Raw genomic sequence first — 23,973 nt, forward strand, 5'->3', positions numbered from 1 at the left:
ACCAGGGAAGACAGTCATGATGAACCTTTTTCAGCCTATGGTGGAATTGAGTGTTATCTGTACCTGTGACAGATTATGGCTTTTGCCTGAAAAAATTGCTGCCTGAAGTGTTATGTTGACTGAGAGTTTGTGTGATGCAAAGTAAGGGTGGTCTGGATTTGGAAGGAGATGATGAACTGGGTTGTGCTGGCAGCAAGTTACCTTCCCCATTTCTTGAGCTTGTTTTCTCATATGTAGAAAGCTGAAAGGTAAGACTAGCTGTAAGGTTCTCTGACTTGTCCTGGAACTGGTAGGTCACCTTCCTGAATAACAGGTGCTTGTGTATTACCAACAAGTTCTCTCAAGGTCTTCTTTCCTTCCTGCAAATGTAGTCTCAAATGCGCTTAGGCTGGCTTACAGCTTCTCAGAGCTAAGATACTGTCTGTAAGTGGTTAAGAGGAAGAAGGACTTCTGTTTATAGTCAAGATAGATACTTACTCCACTAACTTTATTATAACACAGAATCTAATTAGTATAGCATTTAAAGCAGTTATTTTAATGGCAGATACGCACTTCATGTCTCATTCATTCATATTCCGTTCTTCCGATTTCATTTATTCGTATGGAAAAAAAAAAAAATCAACTGTTGTGTCCTTATGTGCAGGATAACCCTGTGAAGTATTTTGACAAACTATAAAAAAATTTATTTGTAAAGTGTGTTCTTGCTATTTTTCATTTTCAAGGTTTTTTGATACTACGGTCTTAGCTTTTTCTCTGTCCTTGTCTTCTAGCTTCTGACTAATGAACTACCTGATTTTGACCCCAGAACATACGCATGCCTGACATTTCATGTGCCAGCTTTTTCTTATGAGTGCTTTATCCTGTTTTGGTGCTACCCAAGATGTGAAGTATAAATCAGCCTTTTAGAGAAGGTGTTTTATTTTTTCAGCTTCTCTCTTGTGATGATTTTTGCCTTCCCCATTTTGCTTCTTACATTACCGGTTTTTAAAAACTTATTCCACTGTATGCTTGGCTAGCTCTCTGAAATCTATTATTGACAATTTCTTCCTTTAAACAAAAAGGAACAAAACCACTCCCAGGCCCTGACTTTCTGGCACTAACCCTGTGTATTCCTTTCTTAGGAAAGAAATTAAGAAAGTAGTCTTCTAGCAGTCCTGCAATAGTTGCTTGGCACTACAGTCTGGAGCTTTTCTTCATCTTAGCTTTACTTTTAACACATTGATGATTGATCTCATGGTTAGAGATGATCTCACTTTTTCAGAATTAAACTGTCTCCATGTTCTCGCTATTACAGAGTTAGGCAGTGTTGAATTGAAGAAGGGACAGTATAGGCATCTACCGTTCTCTGTCATGGTCATAATCCTACTCGCTGAGTTATTTTTGTCTGTATTTGTCGTGGATCTGCCTTTGTACAGTTCAGCAATCTGTGCTCACCTTGTTTTGCAGGAACAGTGAACTGCACGTATGATACCTTTTTTTAGCTTTTTCACTTTCCTTGATAAAATAAGCTTATGTGTTCATTTCAATAAGGTGTCTTGAAAAGGGCAAGAGGGTAAACATATTCTTAAACGTATTCTCTGTTTCTTCATGTTGACTTTTAGTAGCCGTGTTCCTTGATCATTGTTATCTTTTTCTTCTGCATCTTTTTGCTTGCAGGTCAGCTCGTATTGCCTCTGTGACCTTGCGTACAACTCTCTATGTCCTTTTTTAGCCTTCATTCTGTCCTAGATCAGTGTAGTTATTTCTTTAGCCAGGAGAGGACTCGGGAGCTGTTTACATCTGAAGGCAGATACTTCCCGCCCTCCCCCCGCCATGGAGAGATATGTAACCAAATCACTATCTTCCTACAACTCTACTGGCATGGTTCCTTTTAGGTTCCTCTTTTAAGTTTTCTGTATTTCTTAGGTTTTTGTAGCTTAACAATAAAACTGTGGCATGTTTGGCAAGAATGGCATCTTCTTGATGAACTCTGTATATATCAACAGTTGCCTTGTTTACAGTTGACCTACTCTGTCACATGCTCTGGTTGTACATACCTTCATAAACTCTTCATGTGGTGCTTGTCATATGCATAATCCTTGCATTTCATTTACTTTTTTCACTTGTCATATTTATATCCAGTCACACCTCTTACTAATTTTACTCTTAGTAGCTGCTCACTTTATGCCAGCTGAAGTAATGAGTAAACTGATCAGATGGTATTGTAATGTTTATACTTTTTAAAATACCCATTGAGAGTAGATTTAATTCAGAGAACAATTCAATTCCAACCTGTGTTGTCAAGAAGAGGGGAAATAAAGGGTGAAGAGATGTAGTTGGCCTCATGGGTATATGAACAGGTTGCTCTTCCTTTGAATCTTTGCAAGCATGAGAGGTGAGCTGGTAATTTAATGGCTGTCCTTCCAGTCATCATCTGCCACACTAGTAATCTGTAAATACAGTTGCTGAATATTGGATATAGATTTTATGTTCAAACAATGTTGAATATGCCTTCAACCATTTTTATTCTACATGTATTTGTACCATCTCAGTGTTAATACTGCCTGACTTTTGGGGGGGTGGGGGTGGGGAATTAACTGTTACTTTCAGAAAAGTGTCTAGTATGGTTTGTTTGAATAAACAGAAATGTTACAGCTATTGTAAGAATTATTTATATGTGTAGCTGTGATAGAGCTACCAAGCTGGCTGTTTGATACTGTGCAATTCAGGTTGAAATTCAGGGTGTGTTGCGCGAGTACTAAAAAGATTAGTTTTGCATATGATATGGAGATAAGATGAGCTGTATGATATTTTACACCTTTGTCTTAGTAGCTTCAGCTGCTCAACAAAAGAAAATGTATTGCACAGTAGAGCTGAACTTTGACTGTGTTGGTTTTTTTTTTTAAATTTAAGTTGGGACATCATGAGCAAACTCTGTCTTAGCTTTGTTTTAATGTAAATGTATTTAATAACTTTTATTTAGTTTTGTGATTCAGTATGACTATATTTGCTTGTTTTATGATACTTAGTGTAGAACCTTTTTTCCCCATTTTTCTTCCTGAAGGACCTAACCACATGCCTATGCAAGGACCTGGACCTAACCAACTCAATATGACGAACAGTTCCATGAACATGCCTTCAAGTAGCCATGGGTCAATGGGCGGCTATAATCACTCAGTGCCATCCTCACAGAGTATGCCAGTGCAGAATCAGATGACTATGAGCCAGGGACAGCCGATGGGCAACTATGGTCCCAGACCAAACATGAACATGCAACCAAACCAAGGTGAGTGAGGTGCTTGTTAGCTTCTGTAAAAAGGAAACATCTCAGGTACAGACTTTTTTTTAAAGGTCTTTTCTTGTAGATTTCCTTCTCTAAATGCATTTGTACCCATGTTTGGAGGACTCTGTCTCCTTTCTCCTATGTGTCAGTGACTTTTATTTATTTGCAGACATTGAACTGTTTTCAGGTTTTGCATAAGAATCTGGGAATGGATCTGCTTTCGTCAGTTATAAGTTTGAACCACTGTTTATCTTTCTCAGACTTTACACTTCTGTCTAAGTGTTACTATTGCTCAAGTTGATAAAATACATCTCTACTCTTCAGTCTCTTGGGTAAATTGAAAAGTTAAAGTCAGGTAGCCTTCAGATTTTTGTACCTAATTAATCTTTGTTCTCTGCTGCATGCTGTTTTAGCGTGGAATGTCTGTTAATCTTAAAGAAATAAAATTTAGTTCCAGGAACAAATGCGCTACTCCCTACTGTTTTCAGGAGATGTCCTTGTGTATATAGTAAAATTCAAAACTAATTTTGTATCTAGGATATTTGCATAGCATAAACAGATGATGTGTCCTGTTGACAGTATGGTCCTTGTTGAAGTGCAAGGACATTGCAGAATTAAAATATTGCATTAGAGTCACAACAGACCAAATTATTAAATTGTATGTATACTGCATATTCTTATAAATGTGCTTTACAAATCAGCAAGCAGTATTTTCAGTTTACCTGTTAAGTCTGTTACTACATTGGATCTGGACATACCACCTGCTAGAAGACGTGCTGCAGAATTTTTTTAAAAAAATGCTTCTGCCACGTTTACAGCAAGTATGGGTTTTTTTTCCGAATATGCATGAACTCTTAGGGATATATTAGCTGAAGGATATGACTTGAGTCGAGGTTTTCATCTCTTTTCTGATGCTGTAGGAGAATGTGTTTTTCTCTTTTTCTAAGGCTTCCTTCCTGGTCATCGTAGAAAAAATAATCCTCCAGTGGCATAGGTTCTTCTTATTGCAGTATGCTCTCATTGGAGACCAAAGCTCCACTTTGTTAGGTAGATACCATTTGTTCCCAAGATCTACAAACAGACCAGGTCATGTCTGTGAAAACTGAAACTGATCAGTTTGCTTATTAGATCACAGAAAGGTTCAAAACAGACAAAAGACTAAGTTAATGAGAGACCAAAAATGAGTAAAGACGAAACAACTGTTTCTGCAGTTTTCTTACCAGTAGTGAAAGTGGGAAGTCCGAGTCCTTCATCGTCCACATTGTTAATGGCATTTTTCTTAAAATTTAACAGCAGAGGAAACAAAAGATAGGCACGTAACAGAAGAAACCATCACAAGTGGGATAGTTTCGACTGTCTCTCTGAACTGGCAAGTTATCTGTGTATTCTGGGCAATACACAATGGATTAATTTTACAAATGTTGTAAGATGCTTTAGAAAAGTCCTGTGCATGCTCAGTTGAAATTTCTTAGTTGCAGAGAGTTAGCAATAAATACGTATCAGTATGTGTGAGGGAGCCATCCACCAAGTTGCTCCACAGAAAACAACTTACTTTGTATGACTGGCTTACAATTTAGGACTAGTGATTATTCCATCTCAAAGTAACGTTCCTCATTACCCTGCTGTATTTTCAGTACTCTGTCAAACGTGAAAATTGCTCAATAGAAATTAGGCAAAAAGATACTTAAAAGGTTTCTGTTCTGAACAAATAATAGTACTGAAATGGCTTTGGGGAATAAAGGATAAAGCAGTATCTAACCAAATTATATGTTCAAGAACAAGAGCAAAATTTCTAGTTAGAGCAGGAGCTGGTACGATTGCCTGCGCTTAGGGCCACAGTAAGCTTTCACATTGGGTAATTCTAATTTTGTCAAATTTTGACCCTTTAGGCTGAGACTTTTTCCATTCCAAATGTCTGCTTCAAGGCTGATTTTTTTTTTTTGCAGAAGTTTCACAGAAGTGGAGAGCCATTTCTGACAGTGGGGTGAAAAATTACATTCTTTAAAATATTTCAATGTCTCACAAAAACATTAGTAAATAGAGCACTTCATATGTAAATGTAGGAGTGCAGGTGCCCCTTGCTTTAGAGCAAGGCTTTGAAACTTGTCGGTTATGCCAGCAAGGTGCTATTTGCTGTTTCAGTGAAAATATTGTCCCAAATTAGTCAAATTTTAAATATCTGTGGGGAAAGAAGTCTTTAGGTCTGAAGATGTGCATGTTTGTTATGTATTGGTAGGTAAGGTTTTTGACCTAAGAATATTCCCAGTCGGGTCTACTTACTACATTTCCTCCATTTTCTGCTCTTAGTTGTTGCATTTGTATTGATTTGGTGACAAATTAGAGGAAATATTTTTGTATCTTCCCTCTCTTGTGACTCCAAGACAGCAGGGGAGAGAATGGCAGAGAAATCTGTGAGACCATGAGAGATTTAGATAGGTAGCCAAGATCCAGTCTAGCTGGGCAGAGGGTCTCAGCCAAGCACGGACACTGCAGGCTTCTCATCTAAGTGAAGAAACAAGAATGAGCCGCTAGGAAATGCATTGAGATGCAGTTTAACAAAAAGGGAATAAACAGATTGTGACTTGAAGATTTCTTAATTGGTAGTGTGTACTGCCATTCAGAAACAGAAATGAACCAAAATTTTCTGAACCTCAGTATTGTTGTCAGGAGGCATTTGTGAGCCCCTGAGCATGCATTGTTTCTTACAAAGGGGTGATCCATATGGAGCATGAGAGATCCTACTATGTCTGTCGGTTAGTAACAGCACTAGCTAAATACAATGCTAAATATTCTGCAAGATAAGGTCTTAGCATCTCAAGTTGGCTGTTAAAAATTAGTAGATGTTTTTGACCTTAATCTTTCCCTGCATGAGTTCCCCATCTGTAGAGGAATGAATCTGATGGTAAGATTATAATACCATCTGATTTCACAGGAGTGTTGTGAAAGTATATTCATTATGAGGATTTGGACATTTTAGTTACGAGTGCCATAAGAAAACCCATGAGTAAATTAATAATTCTGTCTTCAGTGTTTGACTAGGCATGGCATCTCACATGAACAATTAGGAGGAAACAAAGTATTGAAATAGCTTTTCAGTGAATAATATCTACTGTGTCCTGAATGAGGAAAAAAAAAGCATGCTATCATGTAATGTAGATAAAGACACCATAACACGCAGAAAGGTTTGATCTAACTTTTGGGTGGGTTTAGCACAATTTTTTATGTGCGTTTTCTAGCAAAACATCTTGCTGTACATACACATTTTGAGGCAGATGGTGTTAGTAAGAAAAAATGAAAAAGTGCTAATTCAGAAATAAAATGCCTAGTAACAGAACCCATTGTTGGATTTACTTTCTGTCTCCACTTTGTAGTCATTATTGATTTACACTAGTTTATAAAATGCTAGCCAGAGGAATATCTTAAATGAGAAGCAAAATTTTCACGGTATTGTTTTTATATAGTCAGTCCAGTTAAAAGAATTTTAGTCATTTTGGACTTAGAAGCAGAATGCTTTAAGTGGAAGATTCTGTAGATGACTCTTGATTAAAAAAGCTACTGTAGCAGCCCAGGATACCTGCAAGGAATATTGGCTACCTTTTTGGAAAATATAAGAAGCAGCAGGAGCTGAGCGAATGCAGAAGAAACTCCTTTCTAATGGGTGCATTTCTTCTTTTGTATGGGAAGCTACTTCTGTTGAATGAAATATTTCAAGTCTTGCCAGTTTTTGACTTTTCAGAGGGGAGGTGCAAGCATGATTTTCTGGAACCTGAAACTTACATGGAAATTCCTTTTATTTATATTGAACAGATTTTTCACAGTCAGAGAATGATAATAAACAGTAGAATTCAAATACTTTAAAAGTAAGGACCAAGAAGTCATAGCTTGGCTGTCTCAGAAACTTTGTTTCTCGGATTCTTTTGCTGGGATTCTGTTCCCTTGGCAGAAGTGCTTGAAGCGAAGTTGCCAAACTCTCCAGTCTGTATTTAATGAGCCTTATACGTTGCTTGGGGTGAGGGAGGGGAACTAGTTTACTTTTAACATGTGAACTCTACATGAGAATATCATGTTAACTCAATCATTTGCAGAAGACCGATTGTCGAATCTGGTGCTGAGATTTTTTTTAATGACAGTTTCATTTATATAAACTTACAAAAAATCCATTACAGTTTCAGAGCTCTTTCAATTACAAGCAGTTATGAAGAGATCACGGAGACAGCGGAGATGGGGCAGGTGCAGAATTCCTGTTCTTTTGTTGTCCACATAACGGAACATAAAGATAGGAACATCCAATGTTATCTGAAATATAAACATATTCAGGGTATGACAGATCAAAATAAAACGATTTCTGAGATCGACAGCGTTTTGTGAATGTCTTGCCATCTGTTCATTCCCATATAAGCAGAGGGTGTTAGTTTCAGTACCTCAACTGCTTACAGTAGCCATGATGTCATGGACAGAGCAGGGCAGTCTCAATTTTTTTGGACATCTAACCTATTAAAGAAAAATAAGAATTGCCTCCACATTCTGAAGTGCCATCATGCCGTAGCTGGATTTGTAGGATGTCTAGCTGTAGAAGACACTGCAGTTCTCCTATCTTGAAAAAACAAAGATATAAACAGGTGCCACAGTGCTTGTTCTTTCATCTTTCTTCCCTAGCGTAAAACAGGAAAGGCAACATTGATAACTAAGGAATTTTTTTGTATGACCTATTTTTATGTACTTTTTTCTTAAATGACACCTGAAATTACAGTTCAGTTTGAGATGAGAACTTTGTGGAATAAGCGAGTGTGGAGAAGTTTCTACTACCTTTAATTTGCAGCCTAAATCATACATTAGGAGTAGCAAAAAATTTTGTATCCTCAAAGTCTTTTGAGCTAGTGTTTAAACTGTCCTTCATGTTAAAACACCTTTAAGATTTTGGTTCATTTGACCAAGTACATCTGAATTGTAGCTTTTGTCAAGAATCTTGCGAAAACTGAAAGTTAAATTTACCCTATGGTAGAGTTCCTAAGCTAGGTCTTGCAAAAGTTATCACCATCACTTACGTTTAAAAACAAGCATTTCTTTTGTAAACGTGAAGAAAAACAACAAAGAAGTTTTGCTGAGGACTGCTGCGTTGCTAGGTATATATTTTGTTGTTTATGTAACAGTGGACACAATGACGAGTTTTACCATGGTAAATCTGGCATGGTGTACTTTGCTGATACTCTAGATGTGGATATCTGATTGCTTTATCGATATGAGTGCACACTGTGAAATGCCTAAAGAATAGACCTCTTCTTAGCAACAAAACCAACGTATTTTTGAAGAGTGAAGAAACAATAGCTTGTACTGTTGCTTTTTGGTTATACTCCGCTGCTCCCATAGCTCTTTAATCAGAACAGCAGAGCCACCAGTTCATTTGTGAGTGTGGTTCCTCACTTCTCTGCTTCTTCAGAAGTTTCAACCAGCTGTTATTCTTGCCGTCTAAGAGCATTTGCCACCAGTATCTGAGTTTCAGCAGAAGAGACAAAGCTAAGAAGACGTTTTTAAACCGCTAAGTTTTTCTGCAGCTCTTTCATCCTCAGTGCACTTCTAGTCTCAAATTTGTTAGGTTTATCTGGGACCCACTTCTAGTTTGCATTTCTGATTCTCTCTATTCATCTTACATGTCTGAAGACTAGGTTGTCAGTTTCCTGAAGTCATTTCTTGTCAGGAGACTGCCACCGGGTCACTGCATTTATAAGGTGATCAGGTACCAGCCCATTTTTACTTAAATCCACATACCTTTTCTTCCATATATGCGAGTCCTCCTTATGAGACACTGGCTGGAGCAGGAACAGGTTTTTTTCATTTAGTAGGCGTAGAAGACTTTGAAATGAGCAGCTGAGGAAAATGTTGTGTATTCTTGATAATCTAGACTATTTTTTAATTGAATTGAACAATGAGCAGTTCAGTTTTCACCTATTGTCTGGCTTGCTTTATACATTCACTTACTCCATAAGACTGATTCTGGTCTACACTGGGCATTTTTCAAATGCCTGTTTAATGACTACCAAAATTGCTTGCACTCTCACAGGACCTACAGTATTACTTCTTAGCATCTTTTTCTTCAGACTTTTATCCCAAGAACGCTTCGAGTATATTGACATGTGAAGGCTGCCTTCTGAATATACAGAAACATTTATAGGGCTTTTGTACTACCAAAGTTAAAATAGTTTCTTAGAAAGACAATAGTCTGCTTGTGTACTTGCATATTTACAGGGGTAGTCCTGCATAATATTTTCTTGGACTTGTTTTGGACTCTGTACAAATCAGATATTTTGTTCTCTCTGGAATAAATAGTTCTAGAAATTCACCAAAAAATAAGAGTTTCTAAGGAGAGTTTTTGAAAGCGGTAAGCATTCTCTTGCAGCACACAGTTTTGTGAACTTCTGTGTGTGAGGTCTTATCTCCAAGTCTGGAAGAGATCATGACTTCCACTGAGTGTGGCTTGTTGTGACCTGATTGGAGATTCAAGAGCTGTATTTTAATTGGGCTGTAAAAATGTGCTACAAATATTAGAAAGTCTTAGATCATGAACTAATGGTCTTAAGTTTTTGACTTAAGTTTTGTGAAGGGGTTTTCTAGGTTAGTTTTATGTTATATTAAGTATTATACGATGAATAAATGTAGCTTTATTGTAGGCTTGATTTTTTTCAAAGGAAAAAACAAATTCAAGTTCCCTCACCCCTCAAAACTACCGCATAAAATGATTCTGTTGCGTGAGACGGTAGAGACCATGGTTCTCCTTTTAGGTATCTTCTTAATAAGAGAGAGACGTGAACCAAACTGGAAGGAAGCCAGGCACTCTGTTATTAACACAATACACAGTCTGATACAGGATAGTGAATTCTCATTGTGGCTCTGCAAAGCGTTAATGAAGTTCTAATTTAAAAAGCAAACAGAAAACCTCTACATTGCACCATGGGGACTCAACACATTTTATCACATTGTATTGTGACTAATATTAATATTGTTAATTAACGAGCTTTCTTGAGATCTAGGAATATTATGGCAACAAGTTTTTATTATTTGTTTTTTTTTTTCCCAAGGCTGCCTAATGTTTCTCAGTACCTCCAAACAGAGGAGAAGTGAAATGGAGTGATCTAAATTACCTACTCGTTCAGAAGATCAAAAAATGAAATATATTTTTGCTAAGTGAAAAGTAATTACAGTATCACAATTTAAACAATTTTTTTACTTTAAAATTGGGACACAGACACTGCCATGCTGAAGGATAGAAGCATAACTGGATCATTTTAAGAGTGGCCAATATTTATCTTCAGAGGAAAATGAAGCTTAACAGAACTAAGGCCACTTTACTGCTCACGTAGGGGCTTAATGGGATTTAACTAACGCACTTTGAATTCATACCATTAATTAATTTGGCTTAACTTCCTCTCGTAACCCCACACAGGCAGGATCTAAGTGACTATGTATTCCTTTCCTTATATAAATCCATTTTCGGTATTGACTGTATCTAGGTAACTTTCCAGTACTTCAGTTTCTATGTAGGACTTTCTGCTTGTGCTCCAGCACCTAGTTATTTAAAAATATTAAATGCAATGGCAAAATCTAGCATACAGAAAATGAGATGATACCTTCCTTTTTCTCCTGGGATGGGGCTAAGGAGTGGCTGGGGGGGGGTGGGTGTTTTTTTTGATTTGGTTTTGGTGAGACTACTTACTTGTCTTTGTAGTTTATAAAATAAATTTTAAAAAAAAAGGGCAAAATAAGCCTTGGGGTTCACCATTATAAAGTGTGCAATATGTGTTAAATGGTTTGAATTAATGTATCATAAAAATACATTGTTTAAGAAGTTAAGCTCCTTGTCACAACTCTTTCCTCTTCAGAAGGTTACTCCAGTATTAAAAATATGAAGTGGTACTACAGAGGAAGTTAGGAAGCTGTTCTTTGTTAAAAGTTATATCAACCTAACCTGCAATCCCATATAAAGAAATGGCCTAATGATCATTTTCACTGCTGTATGGTGTCAATAGGGTGCTCCTTAACTGTCTGTTTTCGTTACTGAAGTTTGCATTTCTGAGTTCAGCCTTAACCAGATTTTCTCAGTTGATAAAACGTGGACGGTACTTGATCTCTTCCGGTCTCTTCCTGTGGCTCATAGAAACTTAGTGCAGCTTAGTATGAAAGAGAATTTTTGTTACTGGCTGCTTGGGACTCTTCCGTGGTGGGCAGAGCATGTATTCCTGTGGGCCTTTCTGCATACTGCCTGTTGTGTGATTGCCTGACTCACTGGTACATGTGGTTTGTTTTTACAGGCTAAATAAAATTGTTTATTTTGTTTATAACAGCTAAGTGGCTCGTTGATGGACTGTAACAACAACTACATGTGTATTAAAACTATGTCCCGAGGAGTTCACAATGTTAAATAATTTTTCTGTGACTTATCAAAGTTTCACCATCAGGTTTTCATCTACACTTTCTTTGCAGATGCTTTTTAAAACAAACAACAAAAATGGTAAAAGTGTTTCACTTATCTTTGTATACGAGTAAACTAATGTCTGTGTAGTTTGAAGAAAAATCATCTAGGAAGCAGCCTTATTTAGGCTGAGTTCTATTTTGTAACTTGGTTACTGAATCGATCGCCTGCGTTTGCAGAAGTCCAGAAACAACAAATCCTTATGTCAGCACGAGAAATACAGACCCTTTTTTGATCCATTTTTAAAGGTTGGGTTTTCCGTGTTCTTGTTGAAAGATTTAATCACAAATGATGTGTTACAGAAGACTTATTTGCTGCTTTTCCTTTTACAGGTCCAATGATGCACCAGCAGCCTCCCTCCCAGCAATACAACATGCCACAAGCAGGTGGCCAGCATTACCAGGGGCAGCAGCCACCTATGGGAATGATGGGCCAAGTTAACCAAGGAAATCACATGATGGGTCAGAGACAGATTCCTCCATACAGGCCGCCACAGCAAGGTAGGACTTCACTTCAGTGTTTTTACATTGATTTTAAATAACCATCTTTAAAACTATTTAAATCACTTCCTTGCTTACACCAAATTTCAATCAAATCGTTGGGTGTCACAGACTTTGTTTGCAGACTCTTTTTGTTACCCTCTTAAGAGTGGTTCTTGCAGCAACAGATTACTGGTATCACCATGAAACGTGAAGACAAGTATTTATTATGTTTTGAGTTCTTTCCGACAAAAAGTATCTAAAAATACACATCTCAGATATGCTGATGCGGAATTCTGTTTCGATACTTAAATGATAGGTATAGAAAAGGAACAGAGTACCTGCTTGCTTCTGAATTCGTTCAGTTACAAAAAAGGAACAGCGTTCCACAATCTTGCTGCTTTTTTTTTTCCCAGTCCTTTTAGAAAAGGAATAACTTTATTTTTAACACCTTCGTCTGTTATACGCATGTTCCTAAAAGGAGCTCAAAACTGAAGTTTGATATATATGTGCTCAATCTAGTGCAGCCAAACAACTGTGTGTGTATATATAGATAGATATATTTAATTATTTTTTTTAAGTAAACCAGATTACATATGTTGTCTGAAATGCAACGATATGGGTGGGGAGTACATTTGAGAAGTATTTCTCATACTAAAATCAGAAATTAGCAGGCTTTATAACAGAGAAAACAAGTTATTTACGTATTGACTGGTTGTGGTTTTTCAGGCCCACCACAGCAGTACTCAGGCCAGGAAGACTATTATGGGGACCAATACAGTCATGGTGGACAAGGTCCTCCAGAAGGCATGAACCAGCAATATTACCCTGATGGTAATCTCTCATAAATGTTATAATTCCCATTTTCTATACCTGCCCAATATTAATGTAGTCATATGCCCAAAATTAGGGAATGGGGCAAGAACAGTAATTGGATATCATACCTCACACTTACAAAACCTTCCAAATTCAGAATTGTTACTACAGTTTAAGTTACTATGACTAGTTAATTTTACAACTTACTCAAAGTATGTAATTTGTAATACTCCCATTTGAAACTCTTAACAACAGTTTTAGTATTTCAAAATGAAAATTCTGTAATTGGTTTATCTAAAAGTATGGAGGGTTCCTTAGCATATCTAATGTAATGGAGATAAATTAAAACAGTCATAACTTTATTATAAATAAGAGAGGGGGAAATAACCTTTTATTAAAGATTTTATTGAACTGGAAAAACTTGTTAAAAAGATGTGGTTTTTCTGTAAATATTCTATTTTTTGAATTAGTGTTTAGTTTTAATGTAAGTCGCACAAATGTGTTATTGCTGCTATGGATGGTATGGGCCTTGAGCTTAATTTTTACAAAGGAATAAAATGGTCCCTGCCCTGAGGAGCTTGTAATTGTGAATCCTCTTTAGAAGTCCCCCCAGTGCGTTCAAGACAAGACCATAACTTGGAATTGCATCAATCTGTCCTCCTACCTCTTGGAATTTAGAGTGCTGAAGTCTATTGGATTGTGTTATAAGTTAGAAAAGTTGCAATTAACCTGTCTTTAGGCTGAGCAGAGACTGGGAGAACAAAGATGCTGACTCATGACTACTGTGATAACCGTGTGTGCAACTTAATTGTTATCTAACGAAGTTCAAGGAATGTGGTAGATGTTAACATTTTGTACACAAAGCAAAGCTATGTAATTGCCAAAGCAACTACTCATTGCAAATAAAAGGATACGAGTTAGTTGTTTGAATTTTAATTTCTATTAAATTGATTTTAAGATACATCAAGCCATGTCTATATAAGCTTACATATGTTATTTTTGGAGATATATGTGCAGAGTTATTTTACAAGTTGCATTAACTCAGAATTATTAAGCTTTCAGTTTGGAACTTTTATGTTTCATACATGAAGTTTAGATGGTTACAGGCAATTTACTGTAGTAAGGGCAATTGGATGTTAACATCGACAGCTCAGTGGCAGCACAGATTACTTCTCTAAGACCTATTCCTTCTAAAGATTCATTCTTTATCATTACCTCATTACTACTCTTATATAGAATGTAAAGAGAATATAAGACTTGTGTTAATTGCTATGTATTTGTATTAGATTCAGTCAATGACGTATGGTACAGTTGCAGAATAAATGACAAAGACCACTTAGTTTTAGAACTATTTTTCTCCTTTCCTTTTTTATTCCAAAATTTTATTCCAAATGTATATAACTTGTATAATTTTATTTCAAATTTAAACAAAATTTTGGCTTGTTTTCTTGACCAAGTTAGCAATAAGATATATTTTGGTCATCTGTAAGACAAAACGTATTTGATCTAAAAACAACAACAGGTGGGGTGCTTACTGCACGTATTGGTTTCTTAATCAGAGATACCTGTAGTCTCTGAAAAGGAAGGTTCATTTGTAATGATCCTACTCAGGACTGGAATGTAACAGGAAGAGTTTTCTTAAGACTTGTAGGAAAACTGTTTGTATGTTTGTAGGGAAAACACCTTGAGAATTATTTTTCTGTCACTTAAAAGCAAAATTTAATGTAGACTGTGGTTCATAACTTCATTGAGCTTTATTTGTTATATTTCACACTGCTTTTAGCATATGCTTTTGAATTGGAGATCAGCAGAACAGGTGTTAGACAAAGTATGATAATTGCTTTCTTTGTTCATTCTAATTTAATTCAGGTTATTTACATGTGAAAGGCCTAAATGCTTTCTTTTTTTTTCCTGAGTGAAAGATAAAATACTTCCCCCCCCCCCCCCCCCCATTATCAGACGGTTAAGACCATCCTTTGCTGTGATGTTGCTAAAACTACTGCATTAAGCCTTTTTTTTTTTTTCCTGTCACATGTTAATTCAATATGAAAGGAAATCATATTAATAAATCTTTGGCTAATACAATTGAAAATTCTTTTTCATGTATATCCAGTTGAAATTTTTTTCATTTTTCTGAGAAATGAAATATTTTTAGGGTTTTCACTCAGAGGCCATTAACGTTTCTTCCTGTCTCTTGTCGAATTGATGTAGGTCATAATGATTACGGTTATCAGCAACCGTCGTATCCTGAACAAGGCTACGATAGGCCTTATGAGGATTCCTCACAACATTACTACGAAGGAGGTATCTATATACCTTCACGCACATACGCACATACATTCCCTTTCCTCCCCCACCCGCAACGGGAACAAAAATTCTTGCACAACACGACTTATACCCATGCAAAGCTCTTGTAGAATACTAGTTGCTGGCTGTCTTGAAAATTGCAGGGAACTTGAAGCATTCAGAATAATTTCTTGCAAACACCTAAAATATATAACCACAATTTGCCATTTCTAACAACAGTAAAATGACTAAAACACTCTAGAGGTTTTTTTTTTTTACCTCAATGGAAATTTTTGTTTAAACATAAATTTGTTGGTTCAGTTGTATATTTTTTTGTGTGTGTATATATTTTGTATAATTATAGTGCCGTTAGGAAACAGCTTGCTGATCTTGTGTAGCTAGTCTGTGCTCTTGTAGCTGTCCTTAATTTTGTCTTTTTTAATTTTATTTAGCATAGTCATGATCTTATGACTGTGATGTTCCAGTAAATGTAATGCTCGTTTGGCAGAGAAAATGCTGCAGTTCAACTTTGCAAAATTGGCTTTAACTGCAGTTTGTTTGGCCGAATTCCTTCTGTTTGGTTTGAGTTTTCTTTGTTTTGTTTAGTTTTTGAAATCAGTATTGCATTTTCATTTTGTTCTTGTGTTGTTGGCTGTGTATCTTAGAAGGAAAAAAAAAACCTAATAAAGTAGGTATCTTTATAAGTTTTTGCTTTCTTGCAATCATCTTGCAGGAAACTCGCAATATGGTCAGCAGCAAGATGCATATCAAGGACCACCCCAACAGCAGGGTTATCCACCACAACAGCAGCAATATCCAGGCCAACAAGGCTATCCAGGACAACAGCAGGGTTATGGTAAGAACCTGAAGACACAGACAGCAATCACAGAAAAGACTAAGAGGGATCCTCGTATGTTACTCCATCCCTGTGTTACTGGGTGGAAAGGCCAGGCTTGTGCAAAAAAGCTGTGTGCCCGCAATTTCACTGAGCCAAAACAAGAAAGTGTAGAAGACAGCGTATTTTGGGAAGTAGATCTTTTGGCAATCTAGGACAGTGTGGTAGCACAGAAAACCAAAGGTGACAATATTATAACAGATGTCTGTAATTTAGAAAGACCCAGAAAGAATTAGCTATTTTCTGTCCTCTGTAGGTGAACACAGACAGGTGGGCACAAAGATAGCAAAGAGCCATTTATACCCTTTCATTTGGTTAGGAATGGTATCCATACCTTGGATTTGCCATTTAGAACAAAATCTTTTAAAAACTAGTTTAAAATTTCATCCAACATACATGAATCATTCTTTTAAAATGCTTGTACTGATCAATAAGGAAATATGAATATAAGCATTGCCAATGTAGCTTTCAAGAGAGCTTGTCTTATAAATTTGCACTAGTAGTGCAAACCTTCTGATATACGGCAGAAATGAGAAATCCTCTGCCACAAGTGAGATAACATAGTCCTTGGATTCAAGGAAAGCCTCCCACACGAGAAACTTAAAGTAGTAGTATGTAATTTTTGTGCATTACTTCTGAAAACTTGAGGTCAGAAGAGCATACTGAAAATACGGCTCTTGTAAGGTTTACTTGCTTGCATATTGTAACGCTGTACATATTTATCTCAGAAGAAAGAATCTCTGAAATCTAATTCCATATATTTTAACTTTTAGCTTTGTTGCAGGTTTAAGTGCTAAAACTTTCAGCATTGTGGGTATGCGAGGAAGTACATGGCTAACTTGTTTGCCATGTAGATAAATGCCAGATTCAATTAATTAAATTCCAGTTATGTTGAGACAGAGTTAAGTTTTAAGAAGATCCACTGAGATTTAGCAAGTTTTCTCCTTTTGGAGGTTATGGATGAATTGATAGTTCTAAAATAATCATAGAAGCATAGAATCACAGAATCATAGAATAGTTTGGGTTGGAAGGGACCTCTAAAGGTCATCTACTCCAACCCCCCTGCTGTGGGCAGGGACATCTTCAACTAGATCAGGTTGCTCAGAGCCCCGTCCAACCTGTCCTTGAATGTTTCCAGGGATGGGGCACCCACCACCTCTCTGGGCAACCTGTGCCAGTGTTTCACCACCCTCAGTGTCAAAAATTTCTTCCTTAGATCTAGTCTCAATCTCCCCCCCTTTAGTTTAAAGCCATTCCCCCTTGTCCTGTCGCAACAAGCCCTGCTAAAAAGTTTGCCACTATCTTTTTTATAAGCCCCCTTATAACATTATTATTATATTCCTGTACTTGTATTCTGCTAAACGTAACATAGGAACAGAATGAAGATCAGAGTGAAGGTCCATCTAGCTCACTATTCTAATTTTTGTAGGTAAAGAAATAAAATCTCACTCTGAAAATTTAGGTTAAGGAAATACTAGAGGAAAGGGATGAAGAAATCTGTTGGAGCAACTTACCCACTGTAATCTGTAAACCCAAATAGCATACTTCTCAATTGCTATTTTTAGCAGAAATAGATATTGAAGTTCCATTTTTATTTTATAAAATCTGTCACTGAATATTTAGATTTCAACTATAAAGGATTACTGTGAATAAATAAAACCAAGTTTCATTTGTCAGATGTACACAGCACTTTTTAGGATGTAGTATCCTTGCTCAATTTAATACTTAATTGCTTTCTAATTTGCAAAAATAAATCAGCATCCCAGTCATTATTATCAATCTTTAAGGTTTTGTTCCACTGTAGAAAGCTGAAACTGCATAGTTCAAGGGGATTTGAGGCCTGAGGAGAATGGTAATAGCTTATGGAGCTTTTCTTCTCCAGGTCGTCTTTTTGACTGTCTCATAGATCCAGAATTACTGAAAGAGTTACCAGCTGATGTCATCTTAATGTCCAGCGCCTGTAGCTAAAACTAGCCCTCTCCAGCACTGAATGACATTATTGCTAGAACAGATCTGTTTCTTTGGGGGGAGGAGGAGGAAGGTGTTGGTTTGTTTAAAACAAAGCACTTCTGAAGTCTTGCAAATCTTCCTGACTCTGCCAGTTTTTAAGGGGTGGTGGTGAAAAAGCTAACTTAGATCCTCTGCAAAAGATCCATATGGAGTGTCACTGAAATACACAGTACACCATCTCTCCCAAGGTAGGAGGGGATGAGGTTCATTTTGTTTGGAACATGTCTGCGCTGTCTGATGGCAGTAATGTGCAGCTTCCAATAGTAGACAGGCTGAGTCCCTGTGAATAGTAACAGAAAGAGTTTGTATTGACAAAAGAACTGCTTCCTTTTACAGCCAAAAAAGGCTGGAGCCAAAGTTGTTTGTCGGTTTTTGGTGTCCCCCCCCCCACCCCGCATCGCTGTCCTGGAAAGTTAAGATGACCAGAGGAGTATGGAGGAGAGGGTGCTTTTTTCCATCCCACAATAGCATTTACTGGTTGTCACATCTCGCATTTTATGCATGTAACTTGCTTGCCTGACATCCCATTTATGATTGCCTGCTGTGGTGTGTGCCTGCTGTGGAACTGACTTTCTGGCAGTGCAGCGCTTCTAGTCTCTTCAAAAGGTCCAAATGCTAAATGCAGCTGATCATCTGCCTGCTCCTGGCATTACAAAGTTCTGGATCTGGAGCAGCATACAGCAGGAGGAGAGTGTGCATCCCTAAATCCTGGAGAGTGCTCATGTTTATGATTTGTCATTTCTTGCCTTGTTCTTCCCTGTCCTATGACCTCATGTGTGGAACTACGTGCATTGGTAATAAATAATTAATATATAAATAAAGGCAAACATTTCTGCGGTTGGAGCACAGGCCCTGTCAGCTAAGATGCTTTCCAGGGTGAGAGGAGGACCACTGATCCCTGGTATGTTTTTAGGTAGGAAAAGACCTAATTGCACAGTAGTGATACTTCTTAGCCCTGCTCAGTTGTAAAATTCCATGCTTTTACTGTTGTCTTCCTCCTAACACCTTAAGCAATCTCTTTTTCTTTTTTTCATTTACATTTTAATGATCTCCAGGCCCCTCCCAGAGTGGTCCAGGACCTCAGTATCCCAATTATCCACAAGGACAAGGTCAGCAGTATGGGGGATACAGACCCACACAGCCTGGACCACCACAGCCACCACAGCAGAGGCCTTACGGATATGACCAGGTATTCTTTCATTTGATGAGAAAGTTATGATTCTTACACGCTCATTTGATAATCTCAGTTTCTTGCGAACATTTAAACTAATGAATTTGAGGACGTGGTCTCTCAGGCATGTATATACAATTCTCACGGATTTTATTTCCAGGTAAGTTACCCAGAATCATTTGTCTGGAGGTGTGATTAGTCATTTTCTTCTGAGTTTACAAAGTTCTAATGCAATTTGGCAAAGTGAGGCACTCCAGACAATATTTTTGGACCTTAAAAATTAAGGTGATCTGTTTCATAGCCTCATGGTGAATGACTAATATGAAAGGTGAGGTTCCTATATCTCATGGTGGATCATTCTTCATTACTGCTTTGCAATAAAAATGGTTGAATTAATTTTCCACGAACACAAATCCAGTAATCCTCCTCTCCAGTTGCAGAACCGGTGTGCAAATGAAGTCCCTCTACTGTAGAGCTGTGTGGGGAGACATGAAGCTTATTTTTGCGCACATTTTCTCTGAGCAGTATAAAGGAACACTGAACATGGGAAGGAAGTGACCTGAAAAATCAACTGCTTCTTTCCTATCACGACTAAGATAAGTTTAAAACAAACAAGAACCACCAAAACTCTTAAGCTGGAGTTGTAGTGGAGGACTCCTGTAAAAAATTCTCTTCTAATTAAAGGATGAAGCAGAGGTTTTATTCCTGTAGAAGATGCTAAACTGTAAAAATCTAATCTTTGCAATATGAATCGTTCAGAAATGTCATTAAAACGTACACTATTACTTTCCTCGGCATAAATAAAATGGAGAGTAACTAAATATACCTTATGATCAAGTTGAGGTTCTAGTGTTGAAATAAAATCCTGATATGTCAGTAGAAGATCAGTTGAACTTTCAAGAACTTTCCCTTGGAAGTGTGAATAGCCGTAATTGCCTGTGTTTTAAAAGGAGAACAGTTGGCTTCCTTTCTGCAGAAATTAGAAAAGACAAGGAAGAAGGAACAAACTCTTTCAGTGTGGTAGTTCAGAGATGCAATTACTTCTGATTATTTAACAGATAAACAAAATGCTCATGCACTGAACTAACAGCTTCCTCCTGCAAATAATAAGCTACAGGAAAATGCTTTGCTTGTGGCCAATGTAGGGTCAAGGAAACTTAATCTCAGTTTGCTGAGTTTCTTCCAGCTTTCTTTGCAGTAGAAATGGATAACCTCTCTGTAGATAGGCTCTACTCCTCCAGTTTGTGTGATCTAAGTTCCACTGGGAAACTCAATTATAGAAGACCTCTCTTTCATACTAGCCATTCTCATAGCAGTTGTGCTGCTTAAATTCTCATCTGGCAGCTGTTCTGAAACTCTTCTTCCTGACTGATTGCCATAGTACAATGGAAAAAACTGGCATTGCAACATAAAACTGGAATTTAAAATACTGCCTTATCGTGATGGTACTTAACATGGAATGGTGGTGGGACGGCAGTTTGGAGAATGTTCACTTCGTAGCACGCTACTTGTTTCTGCAAGCCTTGAACCCTGTGGTGAAGGATCATGGTAAGCATGTAGCATGGATGCTTTCACCTCTGCCCTCCTCTGCACTACATGACGTTCTGTCAAAAGAAATAGAGAATATCAATAAGAGTAATAATTCTATGTATTTGATCTACGGAATAATTGATTCCCACAGGATATGTTGACTAGTTCCTTATGTTCACTGGGGTGTGCCTTGATTTTTGAGATACATGTATCAGTCCATTCTGTGATGCTTGATATATGAATATTTTTAGGTATCTCTGAAAGCAGGTTAGTTTCCTAAATTACTTTGAATTTAGGTGACCTTGTCTTTTTGAAATCGTTTTCGAAGTTTAGCTGGGAAGTAATTCCCATCTTTTATTTTTGACAGTGTTCTGCAAATTTCACAGCAGTCTATTGAATTGAAAGATATACTCTTCTGACCAAATTAGGTTCCTGGTTTTAAATCTGTATCATCAGTCTTACTTTTACATTAAAACACAAAGGATGTTTAGTGAGATGAAATGCTGTATTGGTATATCATACTGGTTTATCATTTAATGTTATTTGTTTCCACCTTTTAACATCCTAGTTTATTTGGATGGTCTTCTGATTTCAGCTTTTAATACAGGAAAATATGCCTTGTGGTCTAATTATGTATTTTGAATTTCTTTCTTAGGGTCAGTATGGAAATTATCAGCAGTGAAAAAGTACTCACATTCCGGTAGGCAATATCTGTTAGCAGCCATACTGTCTCCTCAGCACTGTGGACATCTTCTTGAGATAAGAACCTCCCATTCCATCTAGCTTTTGGAAAAATCTTGTGGCTGTTTTATGGTATACAGTCTTTATGGGTTAATTGTTAAAGACTGTAGATTCTCAGAAACTGATTTCACATCTCTACTCTAGATGGCAATATTGGACAGAAAATACGTGACATAACAATTTGCAGTGAGTTGAGAACTGTATGTCAAATAGACTGTTACAGACTGAAAGGTGCGAACAGCTTTGTATGTTTATGAAGGTTATGGGAATTTAATATTTTTTCCACAGATTTTTTTTGTAAGGGGAAAGGGGAAATTCACACTTTTTACAGCAGCAATATTTTGTATATTATGTTTTTCATGGGGTGAATATGCAAGACAGTACACTACTGTTAGAAATGGGTTGGGGCATGATAAGCGCTTGATTGTATAAGTCTCGAAATGGTGTACAATAAAGATAACAGTGGAAAAAAGAGAGCGAGCATCATACATCACTGATAGGTTCATGTACAAAGAATAAGAATCCCAGTTATCTAAACGGGAACATAATTAAGGACAGTATAATATAGTCTTGTGCAAAGATTAATTTTTTAAGCTTTCCAATTTTTCTGAGTGAAGCATTTTTGTAAAAATTGTTTCTAACATAGTTTGACAATTTTCTGCAACATTTTTGGGGTAGCAAGATAAACGTTTGGGTTTTATTTCTCAAGTGTTTTGTCACAGCTTTGCATAAGCAAGCTGTAATCCCTCTTAATAATTGCAATAACAAAGAAAATGACAGGTGTTAATTTTACTTGGCTTGAATATGCAAAGAACTTGAAAAAGAATATGGAGGACAGGACTGTATTGTATAAGTGTATTTTAACTTTTAGTTGAATAATTTGTATGTATCAAAATAGCCTAGAAGACTTTTGTAAAACCTATCTAAACTTTCCTAACTGGGAGTTAATACCTTTAGAAAGGGGGCATTTTTTGTGTGTGTCCATTTTTCTTATTGGTTAACATGAGACCAAGGGATGTTTTATAACATCAAATATAAAACCTGTTGATGAGGTAAATGCCAAATTTTGTTTTGAACTGCATTAATGCTTATAGTGTTGCATGTGAGATAGAGGCAGCACCTTGATCAATAGCATAGTACACAAAAAATTGGTTTTGAGACTGTCCTGCAACTGTATATCAGATAAATGGATATTCTGTTGTGCGGGAATATATGCGTTCAAAAATTCCTGTCAACTTCTATAAAGGACAAAATTAAAATTAGTCCAGGAGTAAAATAATTTTTTTTTTTTCTTTCAGTTTCCGATCATGTTGGGGGGCGGGGGGAGGGAGAAAAACAACTGGTGTTCGTAATATGTATGACATTATACATGGAAGACAAGATTTTCAATTTGTTCATCATTTTTAAAGGGAGAACAATTTTCTTAAAGTCGATAGAAAATACACATCAAGGTTTGAACAGATATGGCATGAGGAACATGATTATGAATGAAATGCTTGTAGGTTCTGTGCCAATTTTCTACCACTGTGTACTTCATTGCTATTTAAAACTGTACTCCATCAATTCTAACGGAAGAATAAATTATTTGTGATTTTAATTTTCTCATTTGTTTCTTTAAATTAGATCCCTATCACTCTGTCTCGTCTGGAGACTCTGCTGTGGGTTTTTATTTTGTAGAAGTTTGGCCAGAATAACCAAACTGTATTTGCATTCTAGGACTTTATCAAAATTCTCTTGCCATAGCCAAGTTAATTAGAATTAACTGTTCAGTAATCAGCATGTTGTGTAGGTTGTTCGTTACGAAATTCTTCCTCTGAAAATGAAGGTCCATGAGGCTATAATCAAGATGACTGAATTAGATAAATGAGTTGAGGAGGCAAAAATGTATTGAACCCAACCTGGTGTAGATATGTTATCTCATTTGAAATAAGCTCAACTGACATTAAGAAATAATTTGTCTTGCCAGCCCATCTTCTGTTGTCTTATTCTCCTTTTTAATGGAAACTAAAATTGCAATTTTAATAAGCAGAATTTCCTCCAGGGTTTCCCTCCTAGAGACTACTGCATTTGCAAGGTTTAATTGTTTTATAACGGTCCTGTTTCGTAAAACTTTTTAATTGGTGGTGACAAAAATTACCTTATTCCTCTGATACTATGCCAGAAGAACAACTTGAGAGGAGATAGCTCCATGCGAAAGTATTTCTACTAAAATTAGATATTAAAAAAAGAACCTTTTCCCTAAACAAAAAAGAAGCAGGAATGCATGACAGGACCAGGATGAAATAGCAAGATACAAGGTTCATTTTAGTAAGTATTCCT

At 36.8% G+C, this 23,973-nt stretch overlaps 1 protein-coding gene across 3 annotated transcripts in view; it reads left to right on the forward strand.

The window, feature by feature from the left end:
• SS18 (SS18, nBAF chromatin remodeling complex subunit) overlaps positions 1-23,251 on the forward strand; it is a 41,011-nt gene extending 17,760 nt beyond the window's left edge. The window contains exons 4-10 of one of the 3 annotated variants that reach the window (XM_009285633.1): positions 3,044-3,265; positions 12,059-12,226; positions 12,935-13,039; positions 15,233-15,325; positions 16,041-16,163; positions 19,268-19,401; positions 21,569-23,251. In XM_009285633.1, the coding sequence (XP_009283908.1) occupies positions 3,044-3,265; positions 12,059-12,226; positions 12,935-13,039; positions 15,233-15,325; positions 16,041-16,163; positions 19,268-19,401; positions 21,569-21,595 (872 nt within the window). In that variant the 3' untranslated portion in view covers positions 21,596-23,251. The remainder of the gene's footprint in view (positions 1-3,043; positions 3,266-12,058; positions 12,227-12,934; positions 13,040-15,232; positions 15,326-16,040; positions 16,164-19,267; positions 19,402-21,568) is intronic. The other 2 variants (XM_019473767.1, XM_019473766.1) reach the window with 2 other exon arrangements.
• The last annotated feature ends 722 nt before the right edge of the window (positions 23,252-23,973 follow it).

The sequence above is a fragment of the Aptenodytes forsteri genome, unplaced genomic scaffold, assembly GCF_000699145.1.
Source record: "Aptenodytes forsteri isolate BGI_AS27 unplaced genomic scaffold, ASM69914v1 Scaffold23, whole genome shotgun sequence".
Classification (NCBI taxonomy): Eukaryota; Metazoa; Chordata; class Aves; order Sphenisciformes; family Spheniscidae; genus Aptenodytes; species Aptenodytes forsteri.